General features: G+C 36.2%; 1 protein-coding gene across 1 annotated transcript in view; it reads left to right on the forward strand.

The window, feature by feature from the left end:
- SGCZ (sarcoglycan, zeta) overlaps positions 1-18480 on the forward strand; it is a 233647-nt gene that overhangs the window by 100634 nt on the left and 114533 nt on the right. The window contains exon 2 of the mRNA XM_009335134.1: positions 8784-8885. Within this exon, the coding sequence (XP_009333409.1) occupies positions 8784-8885 (102 nt within the window). The remainder of the gene's footprint in view (positions 1-8783; positions 8886-18480) is intronic.

An 18480-nucleotide genomic window follows, 5' to 3' on the forward strand; every position in this document is an offset into this window, starting at 1 on the left:
AAAAGTGAGAAAACTCATGGGTTGAGATAAAAACAGTTTAATAATTGAAATAAAATACTAATAACAACAATAGTAATAATAATAAGAAGAATACACAAAGCAAGTGATGCACAGTACAATTGCTCACCACCCGCTGACCGATGCCCAGCCAGTCCCCGAGCAGTGGCCCCCCCGGCCAGCTTTCCCCCAGTTTATGTACTGAGCATGACGTCACATGGTGCGGAATATCCCTTTGGCCAGTTGGGGTCAGCTGTCCTGGCTGTGCCCCCTCCCAGCTTCTTGTGCACCCCCAGCCTTCTCAGTCGGTAGAGCATGAGAAGCTGAAAAGTCCTTGACTAGTGTAAGCATTACCTAGCAACACCTAAAACATCAGTGTGTTATCAACATTATTCTCATACTAAATCCAAAACACAGCACTGTACCAGCTACTAGGAAGAAAATTAACTCTATCCCGGACAAAACCAGGACAACTGGAATAGAAATTATTTTTTATTAGCCTGATCACACATTAAGCAAATCACAGAAATTTAATTTAAACAGAACATTGAATAAAATGGTAGAGCAGAGAACATGCATCCAAATAAAGAAAACAACTAGTTTCATGTCCAGAAGTTTAAGAGATGTTAGCTATAAGATTGTTCATTTCTATACTGTTTAGGCTAGACTTCTTTTTTTCATATCCTTCTCACCACATAGTTTCTGTAGGAATTTCAGGTGTTCAATGGATCTGAAAATCTTGTCTTTATTGTTTAAATTCCTGAAATGTTGGATATTTGGGAGGAGAAGAATTATATAGTTAGGTTCAATATTTTTCCTAATTTGTTAATTATGTTTGTTTTAAGAACATACAGATTATAATTTCTTGTTCAAAAAAAAAAAAAAAACCAACAACAACAAAACCCCAAAACCACTAATACTTAATATAAGAATTCTGGGAGGAACATGCCTTAATGTGGAGTAGTTTATGAGAACAGATCACATAGAATTCTGCCTTTTTCACTTGACATTAAAGCATTAAAGGATATATCTATGTATGAATGAAAAATAACATAACTACCGAGACCAGGGAATAAAAACAAACTTTTAAACAAGAAAGATGCATTTGATCTTATTATCTGATCTGGATAGGTATATATTTTCTATTAATATATGCACATGTAAACTTTAATTTTCATTTCAAGATTACTTTTATAACAGAAGAAGCCAGGCCGTGCTCCATGCATTCAAAAACCATTCTAAAGGGCAGAATATATTCAGCATATTCTAATTCCATTTCATTTGGATAGTAGTCTGACTTTTCTTTCTTTTTAACAGCTTTTTGACTTAAAATCTCATTGTCAGTACTGAATTTCCACAGGTTATCTTATCCCTTCAAACATTGCTGCACTGTACTATAGTAATTTCTTCCCCAACTTTTCCCTGATATCTACTCCTGCCTGTCGTTTGCACAGTGTCAGCTATTATTTTCAGCAGATGGATAAAGGCAGACGTTTCCATCAATCCAGATTTTTGCCATTCCAATGTGTTTTCCTGGATATCTTTCTATCATCTTACCTTTATTTTTGGTTACTGAAATTCACAGTTATCTTTCCTGGTAATTCAGGAAAACACACTCTGTTTTCATTGCTGATACCACTACCCTTTTTCTGTTTATACAGGACTGTAGCTGCCTACAGTTTTTCTTTCAATTGTACATCCATAACCATGTCCAAGCATCATTTTCCTCCAGCTGGAATTATGCTCCAGCTCTGTGTATGAAATCCAGCTTTTTTTGTGTGTGGACATAATACAAATAATTTCCCTTGTTATCTTACTCCCAACCTTTTGTGCATCTTTTCCATTTTATCAACAACATAGCTGCTAATGTCTTTCATCTTCCTAATTGTCCCCATCGCTGTCCCTCTACATTATCTGCTTTTTGTGCCATCATATCAAATTCAGTATTCTTTTTGCATTTTCAGTATAATTCACCACTGCTTCATAGCTTCAACCACCTTTCTTCTGGTATCTTACCCTATTTTCTTTTCCTTTTGCATAGCGTCTTTGTATGCTTACAGATGTTTCACCCGTGCTCTTGCATAGCACTTCAACCACATCACCCAGATTCCTTTTCCTGTTTAGTCTCTACTATGATGCTTAGATGGCAGTGAATGCTTATTAATTTATAGGACATTCTATTTAGGCACTTCGTTTAAACACTACTTTTTTTTTTTAATTATTTTTTTCCCCACCATGTTTTGTGCAATGCTTCCCTCTTCAGACTGCGAGCTTTTGGAGACAGAATCTGGGTTTAAATATACACTCAGAAAACAAACAGAATATCATCTCTAACAGCACAACTTTTGAAAAACTTCAATATTATTTATAATAATGGATTTCCTGGCCCACCAACTACTTTTTTGTTCTTGCTCTAAAGTACTGAAACAGATATTTGGTGGATTTTATTATTAAGGAAAACAGGAAAAACACTATGCAAAACTGAACTACAATAATATTTTTATTCATGTTTTAGTCAATTCAGATTAACCAACATTTCAGTTTACTTTTCACTATGCTTGTGGATGTGAGTTCAAGTATATGATCCTAAGGAAAAAGCTTGCATTTTAATTAACAGGGTCCTTTGCTGCCTTCTAACTGCCCACTTTCTGACATGCATGACAAATTATTGGAGGATCTAGCAGAACTCTATTCTCAACTTGCTTAATGAGAGTTTTAGTTCCTGAACTGCAGTATCACACTCTCCTACTTCGTCTCTCCAGACCAAGGAATTTTGAATTCTGTGATCTTGAGTAGGAATTGTAGGCATGTTCTCCACTTTCACATCTTTCACATAGCAATACTACCCATAGGTTTGCAGGCTTTTGTAATATTAAAGGTATGGATTTGATCCAAGTCTCACGCAAAGGGGTTTTATTTCATCTAGGCTGAGTGAGTTGTAAGATTTAGTTACTGTTCTCCAGAAGAAATGTTATTTCCAACTGAAACAGTCTGCAGCTTGGCTTCAAACCTGCCCTTTCTGTAGCTTAAAGATCTTCCAAGCCAGTATTGTGAATCCTGTCCTAGGTCCCCAGTTCCTGTCATGTATGGCACAGAGAGCTGGCTATAATGCAGATTGCTAAACTTGTTCTTGCATGTTTCTTGTTTATCAGCAACTTGTATAGAATTCCTTATCTACTTGTTCCTTAGAATGCCTTAGTGTTTAAATAATTCAAAACAAACAAACAAAAAAAAGCAAGCACAACACAGCATGTTTCACTATATAGCAATATGTGTGGTACAGGATTAGTTAGGATAGATTGTAGGTTTAGCCAACCTCCTGGCTTGTTGAGAAGTATTTACAGTTCTATCATATGCTTTGCTATTTGTAGTTATCATAAATATGCTGCTTTAATAGTTTATTTGGCAGAAATAGAACTTACTATGTAAGTGGTACTCCGTTGTAGAATTTTCACCACATCGTCAAGAAATAACTTTCTTTTAAAAGATCATCCTCTCTGTTTAAAGACAGTGTGAATTAACTTCAGACTTTGTTATGCACCATTTATAGGACTATCTGAGAACATTAATCTCTGCCCGTTTATATACAGGTCAAAGCTTGAAAAACTTCTGAATATCAGTATTAGTTGTTTGACTCCCAGAACTTTTTTTTTTTAATATGCTCTGATTCAAAGTTATACTCTTTTTATCAGAGGTTTATAATAAGTATATTTTGGGATTTCGTTGACTTTAATGTAGTGTTCAAATTCAGTAAAACTATTCCTAGATTGCTGCAGTTATAAGACAAGCAACAGCATAAAATAAATATTTAGTTTTCCTGTTTTAAGGTTTTAACAGTTGCTTGTTTGAATTTCTGGTGTTCGTAACTGAAATTTAATATAATCTAAGAATGCCATAAAATATTGATAGTGATGATTTTATTTTTTAATAATATCTGTAAGGTAGGCATATTTATGGGTGTAAAGATGAGAGGGTTTTTTCTTAGTGTCGTAGGTAGGGAAAAGAACAAAATAAGTGAGGCAGGGTCACTGTTTTATTTTCTGATATGGGAAAAAGGAAAAGTTATACATGGAATAAAAATCTGAGAATAATCATAAATATTAAATAATCATAAAAAGTAAATAAAGTGATGCAAAGACAATCGCTCACTACCTACCACAAACAGACTGATGCCCAGTCAGTCTCTGAGCAGTGGCCACTTTGAAAGACAATCGCCCTTCTCCCCCCCACTTCTTCCTCTACCACCACTTTTTATTGCTGAGCATAATGTTACAGGTATGGAATATCCCTTTGGCCAGTTCAGGTCAGCTGTCTTGCCTGTGTCCCCTCCCAACTCCTTGCCCATCCCCACTCTACTTGCTGGGGGGCAGAGAGGGGGAAAAAAAGAGAAAGGCTTGATGCTGTGCAAGCACAGTTCAGCCATAGCCAAAGCATCGGTGTGTTACGAGCAGTGTTTTAGCCAAAAATCCAAAACACAGCATCATAGAGGCTGCTATGAAGAAAGCTATCTCTGTCCCAGTACATGAACTTAGCATTTACTTATTGTAGAACTGGAATAGTTCCTTCAAGTGTATTTTTGAACTTGAATAAAATCAAATCACACCAAAATGATAATCTGAGTATTCATTGCCTGGAAAGCATAAAATAATTTAGGCAGTTAACTTGGAAGATTAGCAGAAAGAATGCCTAAAATGAATTATACTAATAATATCACATCAAAATCATATCTACAGGAAGATGCAAGTATGTTTTAAGACAGAATTCTTCTGTGGTTCTGTTTTAAACCCTTTAATATTAATTTTCATCTTTCTGGGGGAGCCCCAAAGTTAAATTGATCTTCATGGTCATAAGTACATTAAATGATCCAAGAAGACTGGACCTTCTTCTAATTAATCTTTTAAATCCTAATAACTTTTTGACCAACTTATGTTACTTCTGAAAACCCTTGCATTTTTCTCTGTAACAGTATAGTTCTAACTCGATGAAACAAGAAACTCTTCTTATTCCAACCCCTCTTTAAACTGGATAGGGACTTATTGATGAAGAAAGTGTACTGGGCAGTGATTCTTTGAATGGGGAGAGCCTCATTAAGCACATCGTAGTACATGTCTTACTATTTTCTTTATTTTACTCTTCAGTCTTATTTTATATCAGTCATTACACACTCCAGGAAGTTACTTTCTGGAAGATTATTGCATTTATCAAGCAATTAAGGTCACAGTCACCCTGTTTCGGTTTTATATCTTATAACACCATTTGTGGCTTACGCTCCAGAATGTAGTGTCTGTCTTCTCATTTTGAATAATATAATTTTACTGAAACTAGAGTGCTCCTGTCTGTCCAGAGTCTGTCTGCATTCAAAATGTTGGACTCCGGTAGGTGGGTAGCTCACTGCTGAAGAACTAAAGAATGAAGGCTTAGAAATGTCACTCGGGAAAGGGGAAGCCGTTATGGACACAGTAGGCTCTATCGTTAGTTTGTTTCTGAGACTCTGGCAGTTTAAACGTGCTATACAAATTAACTTCCCACTGCTGAAAATAAACAGAGAAAATATAAGTACCAAAAATCAGTGAACAAATTAATTTCTGTGCTCAGTTCCCTTTCAGTAACATAAGAACAGTATTACTTGACATAAAGCCACCGAAAGTATTTTGAAAATTAATTAATAGTTGTGAAGAACTGTGTAACTTCAGTAATAAACACTTATAAGAACAGAAGCCAAGAGGGAAACTGACAGTACTGTCTTCAAAGCAGTGTTTTAACAGAGTTTATTTACCATAAATGTGGAGCAAAGAAATTAGTGAGGCGAAGGCAAAATAGCGAGTAGCTGCCGATTTAAGAGTAGTTCCAACGTTTTGTGGAATTAGCTGGGATGCAGGAGGGTTAAATGTTACGTATATTTATAGACTTTATCATACACATACATGCAAGAGGGAACAGATGGAATTTTCCCAGGCAGCCTTAATTTCAGCATTTCCAGTTTACTGGAAGTTTGTCTTTGTATTTTTTGGCTTTTTTTTTTCAGTTTTATTGTGAATATTATTTTGTGCCTGGCAGTTACAAACATTCCACAGAAGCAGATAAAACAACATATTGAATTTGCCTTTTCAGTCAGAAAATGTGTTTATATCCAAATCAATAAATTAGTACCTAATTCTTGTTGAGTATTTATTCACTGCCAAAAATATAGCATGGTTGTTGTCTTTTTTCAGGTTATTCTTTCCTATTATGATTTTATATGCTATTACTATAGCATATATAGAAAAATAAGATTGCTGAAATTTACAATTAATGGGTATTAATGCAGATTGCACATTCAAAAGCAAAGTCTAATTTCTTTGTCTTACTTCCTTTTCAAGAATAGGCACTGTCTCATATTGCACTGTTCGCCTACAAATGCCTGAGGTCTTATATCTGAAATGATTTGCATAGACATATCACATCTTGATTTAAGAAAAATATTTTAAAATACAACTTCACCTCTTTAAGAAGCATTATTTGATAATTCAGCTGTCATGGTGTACTGGTTTTGGCTGAGATAGAGTTAATTTTCTCCATAGCAGCTAGTATGAGGCTATGTTTTGGATTTGTGCTGAAAACAGTGTTGATGATACAGGGATGTTTTTGTTACTGCTGAGCAGTGCTTACACAGAGTCAAGGCCTTTTCTGCTTCTCACACCACCCCACCAGCGAGCAGGCTGGGGGTGCACAAGAAGCTGGGAGGGGACACAGCCGGGACAGCTGACCCCAGCTGACCAAAGGGATATTCCATACCGTATGACGTCATGCTCAGCATCTAAAGCTGGGGGAAGAAGGAGGAAGGGGGGATGTTTGGAGTGATGGCGTTTGTCTTCCCAAGTAACCGTTACGCGTGATGGAGCCCTGCTTTCCTGGGGATGGCTGAACACCTGCCTGCTGATGGGAAGTAGTGAATGAATTCCTTGTTTTTCTTTGCTTGCATGCGCGGCTTTTGCTTTACCTATTAAACTGTCTTTATCTCAACCCACAAGTTTTCTCACTTCTACCCTTCTGATTCTCTCCCCCATCCCACCAGGGGGTAGTGAGTGAGCGGCTGTGTGGTGCTTAGTTGCTGGCTGGGGTTAAACCATGACACATAGTTTGAATGCAAATAGCACTTTTGCTAAAAAAAGGTGGTTCTTGGCTTTATGTAATCAGTTACAAGTTTTGCTAAACATTATATGGACTATTACAGAGTCTGTGAATTTGTCTTGGTGCCATATTACTTTAACAAGTATACTCTATATTATAGATAGCCTTAGCAGTAGCTTTAGTTATTCCATATTTTCTCGGCTTTGGAAAGGAGTTATATTTATTTTCTGATTCTGGTAATTTCTGGTTTTGTAGTCATAGGCATCTAGGCTTCTGGTCCTATAACTGACATGTGAAGGCATGATTCCCAACAGTACGTTCTTTGCAAATCTGTCATAGTGTGGAAAGCTATCTATCACTATATCCTTGTTGTGTTTGGGAAATGATACCAGCTGAATTACATTGTATAAAATGTAATTCTTTTTGTTGTCTTAAAGTTACATTTTCACAGTCTTGCTTTAGATGTGGATGCAGTGGTGTCAATCAAATATCTGCCATATTGACATCATTGTTTGTTTTAGAAAGGGAATAGCTATAGTAGTATAGTGGCTACACTGTCTTTAGATAAGAATAATGTTTAATTCAGCGTCCTCTTCCAGCTTCAGTTATAGCAGTTGGGGACACTGTTATCCAGCTGGTTACAACAGCCCAGCAAGTAGAGGTTACTTGTTTCACAATTCAGCCAACAGAGCAGAAATGCAAGTTCTCTCTGTTCTGCTGCAGTAGAGTCAGAAATAGTTTCAAAACATTTAATCAGCAATTAGGTTAAATTTGCTCATTTTGCACTTAAGTGGATCAAGTTGAATTCCATTGGCTGTACAGTGAAGAATTATCTTCTGTCAGGAATATAGTAACAAGCATCCAGGGATAAAAAGTCTTGAATTTCTATCAGTGTGCAAAATGATCCCGCCTCTTAAGTATCAAGCAGGCTTCATTGTTTTTCCTGTAAGAATACAGCTGAAGCCGTATTATGCCGCTTTTCTATGTTTATATTTTATTGAGCACTGAATCATTTGGTTTGCTTGTTTCATCCAGACTTTTATGATGGCCTTTTACCTATTTTTATTCAGATAAATTAAAACAAACAAACAAAAATAACCCTCAGCACCTTGAAGTTCTTCTTTTCACCAGCAACATGCACTTAGTAGTGATGAGCAATTACTCAATAAAAAACTCTGTCTTTCTTCCTATAGGATATTTTCCTATGTATTTTAATTGCTGGGAAAAGCAAAAACAGTTGATTTGAGACATAACAATGACATAACATTTTTCCAATATTTCACTACTTAAAAATAATAGATTGCTTTACCAAATGTTACATATATTTTTAGAGATAATTACATAATTATTTTACTTAGCAGTTGTAATTCAAGATCTAGCTTCATCTCTACAGTAAAGGAATACTTAAAATCTACACTTGTACCCTTGTATTAGGTCCAGTCAAGGAATAATGTATGCAGTTCACCATCAGGCTGCACAGTTAGATACCTCGATCATAGGTGAAGCGTTGCCTATAAATCCCCCCATCTAGCTCCTGCCCAAGATCATCATGAGAGCTGGGGATGGTGGGACAGCACTCGTTATTTTTAGATATTAGGCCAGCTACTGTGTTCTTTTTACCTTGTTCTGGATAAGGCTACATCCTAAAGTGAATATATATATATTATTGGTTGTAGGATGGAATGGGAAATTTGAGAGTCACTAAAAAAGGAATACGACTTGAAGGGATATCTGAATTTCTACTTCCACTATACGTGAAAGAAATCCATTCCCGAAAGGTAGGTGTTTTTCATCTTTTTTTCTTAATTTACAGCTAATAGAAATTAATCTCTTCAGTCTCAAACTACAAAGTTTAATTCTTACACCTCCTAAATTAGCAATCAGTAGAGGTTTGCTTTGAGAATACCTTAACAGTGAAAGCTTCCTTCATGTCAAAAATTATTTTTTTTTTTGAAACCTTGCTTTCTTCTTAAAAGAAATGTCTTATCCTAAAGAAAAGAGATTCAAAGCATGTATATTTTATACTTCAAATGACCTCAACATTAGGAATGGAATATTTGGCTCTTCATTTAATATGAACTCCAGAAAAACAAGATTGGTGATATGTTCAAAATGCAGTGAAATAAACAATGGTTTTGTATATGCTTAAGTTCTTTCTGGTATTATTAGCTAGTATGATTTCTTTTCTTTCTTTTTTTCATTCTTCCCTCCCCCCCCCCCCCCCCCCACCCCCCCAGAAGTACATTTAGGTATAGCAATCTTGCTAAACTGCATAATGTCTCTAGGATTTAATTTTTCAAAGCAAGCCATTTTCACTGTTGCTTAAATGTAACTGTTTTATCATTTAACAGCAGGTTGTTATAGAGGAAAAAAGAAAATCAAGATATGTATTCAGAAATTCAGCGTAGCTCATTTTAACTCATTCATTTTGATTCAGTCATGCTGTTTATATTAACATCGTCAATGAATTAAGAGATTTCCAGTATTGCAAAAAAATTTTTTTTAAGTTCTTTTTACCATGCTAGTGATGACCTGTGATCAGAGAGTAGTGTTACAATGGTTTTCAGTCAATCATCAGCAAAAAAATTTAATATGCATACTGCAGAAGTTGACAGGAATGAAAACTATGTTTACCCTAAATGCCTTTGTGGAAAATTCTGTCTGAAACTTGTCTTCTATGTATATAAAAAAAGTCTCAAGTACATTCATAAATGAGATCCTGACAGTTTCCCATTTCTCTTAATTAGTTCACTCATGTGTTAATAGATGTGTGAGATGAACAGGTAGTCTCTTTGTCCTCTTTTTCTGTAAAACTAAGGTCTTTCAATGTTTAACAGAGTAGCAATATTGTCCCAGGTAGTGAAAAATTCTGTAATATTCAGGTAACAGTATATTCCCCAACAATGTTGAATTTTGATCACTTTATTGAACAGATATTAGTTTACTTTTCAACTCATCATACATACAATGTTACAAAATCTTGTTCATAATGTTTCTTTTATAACAGTAACTAAAAATATTAATATCTAGCTAAGATAAATTTATAATCAAACATTTGGTAATGAATTATTTCTAAATAAATGCAAATATCATAACTTTGATCAGAATTTTGAGGGGAGGCGAAACAACGGAACAGTCAACACGTAAGTACATAAATGACCATTTAAGTACCAAACACTGCTACCAAGAGAAAATCAACAAGGCCAGATTCTGCTTTCTAAAATTGGAAAGACATCTACAAAAGGGAACTTTGGCTGTGGGTTTATTTTTTTCCTAGATCACCTTGCCGTGGAAAGGTGTGAGCAACTCTAAAGTAGTTTCTGTAATCTTCTAATATTTTCTTTACAATTTTGAAACTATAGAATTCATCAAATTAACTAGAGTACTTTGTATTTTGTCTATATCTAAATAGAAAAAATATTTCAAGGGTTCTGTTAGACCTTAATATCCAGTACAACAAATCCATTTAAAATCATGCCTAAAGCATGAACCTCTTTAGTATGAGTATTCCAATATGTAGACTTCATGAAATTGGTGTAAAATTTCCAGGCTGTATAACCTTTTAGGGAGCATACTTTTTGTTAGAGGTTGCAGAACATTAGTCGTGGTTTGTGCATTTTCCCCAGTTCCTTTCTGCGGGTGGATGGTGTCTATTATTGTTCCATGTCCTGTTACTGTACGTTAGGGTTGTGATTCGGGATATTTGCTTGCACAGGGCTTCATATTGCAGAACATAGGTTCTGTTGAAGTAAATATAGAAACTTCTGTTTCAAGTGAAAGTAATGAGAGATTCAGGTAGGGTCCTAATTTCACTTAGAGCTGCTAACCAATCTGAGAAAAAAATGCACACAAATATAACTACTGTAAAGGAACAGGATGCGAAGTCTACTAGTAGCCTATCACAAGGTCACACTAGTCCTGTGAAGCTCATGAAAAACAGATAGACCTGTCAGTAAGTGCCCTCAAACCAGCAGAAGAAAAGAGACAGAGTTGATCGTTAGCTGGACAAAGAATTTCAACTAAAGTATTTTTGGTGTTGCAGGTCTACTTATATCTATTAACATTAAAACATTTGTTACCTAGCTAAAGAAATGGTATGTATGTAGACTTGGTTCTCATCTTGCACTGCTTGTGAACTAGGTGCATGTTCCAGTCTTTTGCCAACTTGCTCAGTAGTTGTTGCGCTGAAGTGTCAGTAACTTGTGGTGTTTGCAAATGTGAATGTCATGAGGGAATGATGAAAAACCATCTGGAGTTGTATTAAGCTTTACGGTAGGGATTTGTGATGTCTCTGCATGGTGTTTCCCCAGGAGTGTAGCATCTGCATGTGATGTTAGCTGTTTTGTCACTTACAGAATTGACCTTGGTGCTGTAGAAATCTAAGAGTGAGACAGGTTTTCTGAGCTCTTATTATAGTCAGTAGGGACCTAGTCAATACAGACAGTGGATTCTGAAGAGCTATCCTGCTCACCAGCTGTTAGTGTTTACTTTGGGTGATAGAGGGGAATGCTTTTTCCCGCCTTTTCCATGAAAGCAGTAATGATTTAAGTTTGATGCATACAGGAGTTAAAATGTGCCATGGAATCAAAAAATCATTTGAAGCTGATGTCTTTACGGTCTTTTACATGAGTATGTTGCTTGCTTATTTTCTGAAAGGAGAGTTTGATTTTTAAGCAAACTTACTCATTCCCCTCTAAAAGAACACAGACATTAAAGTGACATCATTTGATTAACTCTTGAGACGACTTGTAACATATTCAATAATAACTTTGTGAAACGGGTGTATTTCCTCTGCACTGGTGAAATGGTTTGTAGAATGGCCGCTGGGGGACCTCCATGTAGGGCTCTCAGCCCTGCAGGTCAGGGTGTCACTGCTTTCCCATTACTCAGCACAAAGCAGAGCTAGGTGGGAAGGCCAGTGATATTAGCAGCAGGGTACTGCAGCAGGCTAAGAGGCACGAGCGGAGTTCTTGCGCATATGCTGGAGCTATCTTTTAGTTAGCTAGATCTGGAGCTGACAAAACATGTTCATTGATAGCGCAGGGTTCACCTCTGATTCTGATAGTGAACTACGTCTGATAAGAGCCCCAGGCAGTCTGTTGAGTAGCTAGGCTGAACTGAGCTCTCTGCTGCTGCAATTTAAATGTGAAGGGTGGCTAGGTTTGCTAGTGTAAAGTTCACATGTGCTTACAGGTGCTGAAATCACCACTTTTGCCTGCAGCATACCTGGATCTCCAAATAAGATCACTTATGGTAGGGTTAAATGCAGACCTTAAACTGCCTTTATCAGAAGAGATGTCTAGGTCGAAAAATTGCCTTTTGTCTTGTGTTTGCTTCATTAAAACCCTGAATATTAAATGTAAATGCTAAAATAATTTGAGTTAAGTTAGTTGGAGAACAAATATGCGTGAATTCTTAAAAACAAAACAAAACTTCTAGTGATATTTTCTCCTGCCAGTATACAATATTCTATGGAAAAGTAGTAATGAAAAATCCAGGTCTGGGGTAAGCTGAACATTCATTCATGTTTTGTCTGTAGGAGTTGTGTAAATGAGAAGGCTGCTCAGAGGGTGTTGTTTCCCTAACCTTGTTCCTCTTGCCTTTCCCTTTCTACTCTTTTCAGTTAGTGGTGTCCGCAGAACCAAGGGTTCCTACTCAAAATCTCATGTTTACACAAAAAAAGATACTTCTGTATTTTCATCAAATGACTTATCAGTTCAAGTTCTGACATGCAGTTACATCAGAACCTGAGCAGATAAGGGCTCATTTGGTTCTGAATTAACATCTTTATATCCCTGAAAAAAGGGTACACATACTCTATGAATTGAATTTTACTGAGAATTTCATTTTGACTATGGCTTTGTCAAAGAAACAATGCAAACTACGTTCTTTGTAGTGTATCATTAATGGATGTATGAAATCAAATAACACATAATGCGATAACCTGAATTATTACAATGTTTCAGTTCTTCTGAATTAATTTTCTTCATCATCCTACTGCATCCATGCTACTGCATTTGTGAATGGAAACAATCAAAGTGCAGTTTTATTAGTTTGTTATATAACAATAAAAGCTGTTCATGGTGTTTTCTTGAGAATGTATTCTTGGCTTTATTGATCTTTTTCATTCGCACATACAGTACTTAAGTGTTGAAGAAAATCAAGTTTTCTCTTTGTTAAATTGTTTCCATTGAAGATAAAATAAGTAACTCATTGCCCCTTAAACTAGGGGGGATTTCTTTTTTTTTTTTTTTCCTGCACAATTAACAAGGTTAAAAGTGTATTCTCTGAACTTAGAGAGCATATGTTTTCAACAGGTATCCTTAGAGAACACAGAATTTAATGATTTAGTTAAAAGCCATTAGAAAACTATCTAGAAAACAAGAAACACTGAATACATATAAACTTCTGACTGAACACAGGAAGCTCTAAAAACTTTCTGTATATCTTGTAATTTTAAATATGTGATTGTATGATAACTAAGAAATTGTAGGTAGATTTTAAAGCAGAACTTCTTTCAGGTATTCCTTCTCTCCAGATTTTCACTCTGGAGACTGAATATCCATATAAATATTTAGAGAGCTTTATTTTGTTTTATTTCCAAACCTGACTCAATCTTGACAAAAGCAATTCTACACTATGTTTCTTTCTTCACTGTCTCTCTAAGTGTGTGTAATCATTAACATAGAATTAAATTTTGTCAATTCCAGCCAGCACATTACACATATTTAGGTTTGTGTTTGGGCCTTAGATGCCTTTGCAAGAACCCCAGATTCTTTTTCTGAGAGAATGCCTTTGTTGAGCTTCTCTCACCAATAAGGTTATAAAGAAGCAGCATAGGAGATCACATCAAAAGACTTCCTGAAGTTGAGTGTCGTGGTTTAACCTCAGTCGGCAACTAAGCACCACGCAGCTGCTCGCTCACTCCCCCCCTGCCCCCGGTGGGATGGGGGAGAGAATTGGAAAAGCACAAGTGAGAAAAACTCATGGGTTGAGATAAAAACAGTTTAATAATTGAAATAAAATGATAATAATAATAATAATAATAATAATACACAAAGCAAGTGATGCACAGTACAATTGCTCACCACCTGCCGACCGATGCCCAGCCAGTCCCCAAGCAGCGGCCCCCCCAGCCAGCTTTCCCCAGTTTATGTACTGAGCATGACGTCCCATGGTACGGAATATCCCCTTGGCCAGTTTGGGTCAGCTGTCCTGGCTGTGCCCCCTCCCAGCTTCTCCCTGGCAGGGCATGAGAAGCTGAAAAGTCCTTGACTAGTGTAAGCATTACCTAGCAACAACTAAAACATCGGTGCCTTATCAATTTTGTTCCCATCCTAAATCCAAAACACAGCACTGTACCAGCTACTAGGAAGGAAATTAACTCTATCCCTGCTGAAACCAGGACATTGAGGAAGGACATCCACTGCTTTTGTCTATCGAGCCAGTCTTCTCATTATACAAGAGCACCAAATCAGGTGCTGCTTGCCCTTACTAAACACATTCTTGTTTTTTCCTAATTGCCTTCTTTTCCTTCATCTGCTTTGAAGTGATTTTCAGGGGGATGTCCTCCATAATCTTCCTAGGAACTGAAGTGAGACTGACTGGGCTATAGTTTCCAGTCTTCTCTTCTTGAAAGATGTTCATAGTCTCTTGTAGGGTCCTGCAAGTATGTCGTATTTGTCAATTTTGGGGTTGGGGAGGAGGAACATATTCCCCCACCCTCCCCTGAAACATTCTTCTAAAAATTCAAGGCCAAGTTGTTTCCTATATCCACTCTCCTTTCTTCCCCATAAGATATCCCATTGCCATGCAGTAAAACTAGTTTGGGTCCTGCAGTCCTACCACTGCTGAGGTATATAGGTATCAGCGAAACTCCAATTAGGAGATGTCATTGCTCACCTTTTTTGTACTATCAAAGAAATCAGAAAAGCACCTAAGAATCTGCCACCTTTATTGCTTATTGTGAAGTGCAATGCTTGTTTCTGCAGCTACGTGTCACAATCCTCTCAGATAAAATCTAAAATGCTCCCCAGTTCATTTTTCTGATACCTACTCTTCAGACTTGCCCAGTCACCTGTCACTGAGAATAAAGTCATTATTATGGCATAAAGGACTCCTTAAGTCATTATGGCTCTCAATATGATGTAGTTCCAATGTACTGAAAGCCCAGTGTCAGTTTATTGGCTATAAACAAGATATAAGGTTTTCTTAATCACAAGCTTTGCCAAGGGACAAGTCACTCTTAATTTGTTGGTGGTCTCTGTAGGGACTGCCACTCTGAAATTGAGTTGGCTGTACTTGCTCTTCACTGACAGCTGATAAGAACTTTCATGATTCATGGTTTTGTCCTTGATTTGCTATACTTCACAGAAACCTGTCTGGGGGTCACCCAATTGTACAACTCTATCTTTTGAAGACATCATTTTTTCATGTCAACCTGTACTTCTCTTATTATTACTGTGACTTGTTGTTCAGTCAAGGAGGATCTCTGCTTGTTATACTGAAAATTCTGAGTTAATATTACCCAAGCTTTTTACTTTGGTTGACTACAGCTCATCAATAAAGTCATGAGTGGCCTATATCCACCCAATTTTATACCAGCCTGAGGAACTGAATTTGTTTGGGAAACACTTCTTCAGAAGGATGTGGGAAAGTTGATGAAGTAGCAACTGTTTTTCTGGGATTTGTTGTTGTTGTCGGTATCAATTGCATTTTCAGTTTTCCAAGTATTTCCTTCATGTAGTACATCTGTGTTCCACTGTGTCTGATCCTAATATTCATTCAAAGTGAATTTGGTTTGATCTGTTTTAACCGTATGGGCATCTTAAGTTGAGGAATGACATTTTTTTTTCCCTGAACAACTTGAAAATAATATAGTTGCAATTTACAGAGGCTAAGCAATTACTTCCAAAGCAGGTATGTTAAAGCAGATGACTTGCAAGAGACTTGAAAAGGAGAAAAATCTGTGTCTTCCTTTATCTCTTCATGCAGGAATTTACTCATGTTTCTTCATGGAGAACAACATTTATCCTTTGAGTCCCATTTTATAAACTTAAGGTAGACCTTACTTTTTGCTCTTCTGTAGAAACCTGAGAACTATGGATGCACAGATGAAAATGAGGGGAAAAAATGAGAGTTGTTGGGGGGGGGAGGAATATCCATGTAAGCCATTAAGCACAAAGTACATAACATAATTTTATCTCCCCAAAATACAGCTAGTCTGTTAGCCCTGGCTTGAGGGCTGCTGAGATAATTTGAAATGTATTTCCTATAAGTCGGTCTGTGCAGTGCCCTCACTTGTAGGCCTTTAGTAGCCAAAGACAAATTTTCCCAAAAATCTTTGTAAACAGTGTGTTTGTTAAGTTAGGAGGAGATCTACTTCGTATCCAAAGACTCAGTGTATTAACAACAAAGAATATTCATGTAATAAAATTACACATCTAATGCTGTTGGGAGTTGTCAGCAGGGATTTCTGAAGGAGAGATCATGCCTGACAGCCTTCTACAACAAAGTGTCTAGCTTGGTGGATGAGGATAGCTAATATTGTTATCTTGCTTTTGACCCAGTCTCCCATCATATACTCTTAGACAAACTGATGATGTATGTGCTAAAAGGAGAGTGAGGTGGGCTGAAAACTGGCTAAACTTCTGGGCTCAAAGGGTTCTGACCTGTGACGTGAAGCTCAGCTGAAGGCCAGTCACTAGTGATGTACTCATGGGGTCAGTACTGAGGCCAACGTTGTTTAATTTCTTCATTAATGACCTGGACCTGCACAGTGCACCCTCAGCAAGTTTGCATATGATACAAAACTAGGAGGAGGAGTGTACAAACAAGTAATTTCTAGAAGCAAAAGACAAAAAGAAAAATAATGAAAGCATTGCTGTTTTAACTGTTCAGTTTTAATTATTTCCAACTAATTAATAATAACACTCTTTTTTCTTTTCCTGTTTCATATCAGATGAATCTCAGAAGTATTTGGGGTAATAATCAAATCAGAACTTCAAAGATAGCACTGAAAATGAATATAAAAGATTCTCAAGGTATTAATTCTGAAACAGAAACTGGTGTCCAAAGTTTGAATATGTAATTTCCAGAAGTGCAAGCTGACTTACAAAATTAGTTTTATCCATTAGATATAGAAAAATTTATTTCTTACCTTGAAATGAAACAGAATTATTACAGTCCACTTTTACTTGGTCAGCTTTGCTTTCAGTATACTTTGTGTCTTGTATGATGTTTCTCACTTTTTAAAAAACACTTGTAATCAAGTTATATAAAGCAGATAAACCATTCATAATCTGCAAAAATAAATACCAGTAAAATTCAAACCCAAAATCTGCTTGTGACTCTAAAGGAGATGTGAGCGGTCAAATAAAAGTTATTTTTGTTTTAAGGACATCTGTGGTAAAGTTATAGGAGCTTACTTCCAGAGTTTGATGAGACAGTTCAGAAAAAATAATTCTTCTACCTGTTTATGTAATTTATCAGACCTGTATTGTATTAGACTGAGGGGTGGGGTTTTTTTTCCCCTATTATTGTTCTCAGCATTTCTGTATTCTATCAGGAAGAAAAACATTCTAAGAAAGGAAAGAAAATTGCATTCTTATTGTTGAGAAATACCATCTTTTTTGAGACACTGCACACAATTTGGTGTCTTACATGATAATAGAGGAAATTAATGAATATTCTGAAGTTTAAGACAAAAAAAGTAAGAATGAATCTTACCTTGGCTACCTGCAGTGAAATTCACAAGACAAGATATAGTGTAATCAACATATCTGTTCTGACAGTCCCTGATTAGGACACAATTCCTCTCTTAAAGGGACAAATTGCCTGTTCCTTTGCAGCTTCTGATAGCTGACTACCACAAGCAAATATCATAAGGATTGCATTTATAATACTGTCCATCTCCTGTTTGAAATGAGCTTTGTATTTTCTTACTATTCAGTAAACTAAGTTGGATTTTACTGCTTCATAATCAACAACATCCATTTATTTTTCTTTTTTTTTTTTTTGCATATGAACACACATATATAACTTGCATATTTATGCACAATAATTTAAAATTACTAGTCAGTCTTAAGATTTGGAACCTTTTATTCCAGATAGCCAGCATGCTTTTTGAGTTTATACTATATAACCTTTGTTGTCATAAGAAATATATCATGCTATAAACTTCTAGTTTCAGAAACAACTTGTCACCAGCAATGAAATTTTCTGTTTTGAAAATGCTTTTACAGAGTATTTTTAGTTTATTTTTTACTATTTCCTGAAGGAGTTTCCCATCCATCTAGTACTGTGACTTAAACTTCAATCCCCTTTATATAATTCTGAAATTCCTCCTTCAGTGACTTTAAATTTTTTTAATGT

The sequence above is a fragment of the Pygoscelis adeliae genome, unplaced genomic scaffold, assembly GCF_000699105.1.
Source record: "Pygoscelis adeliae isolate BGI_AS28 unplaced genomic scaffold, ASM69910v1 Scaffold21, whole genome shotgun sequence".
NCBI lineage: Eukaryota > Metazoa > Chordata > Aves > Sphenisciformes > Spheniscidae > Pygoscelis > Pygoscelis adeliae.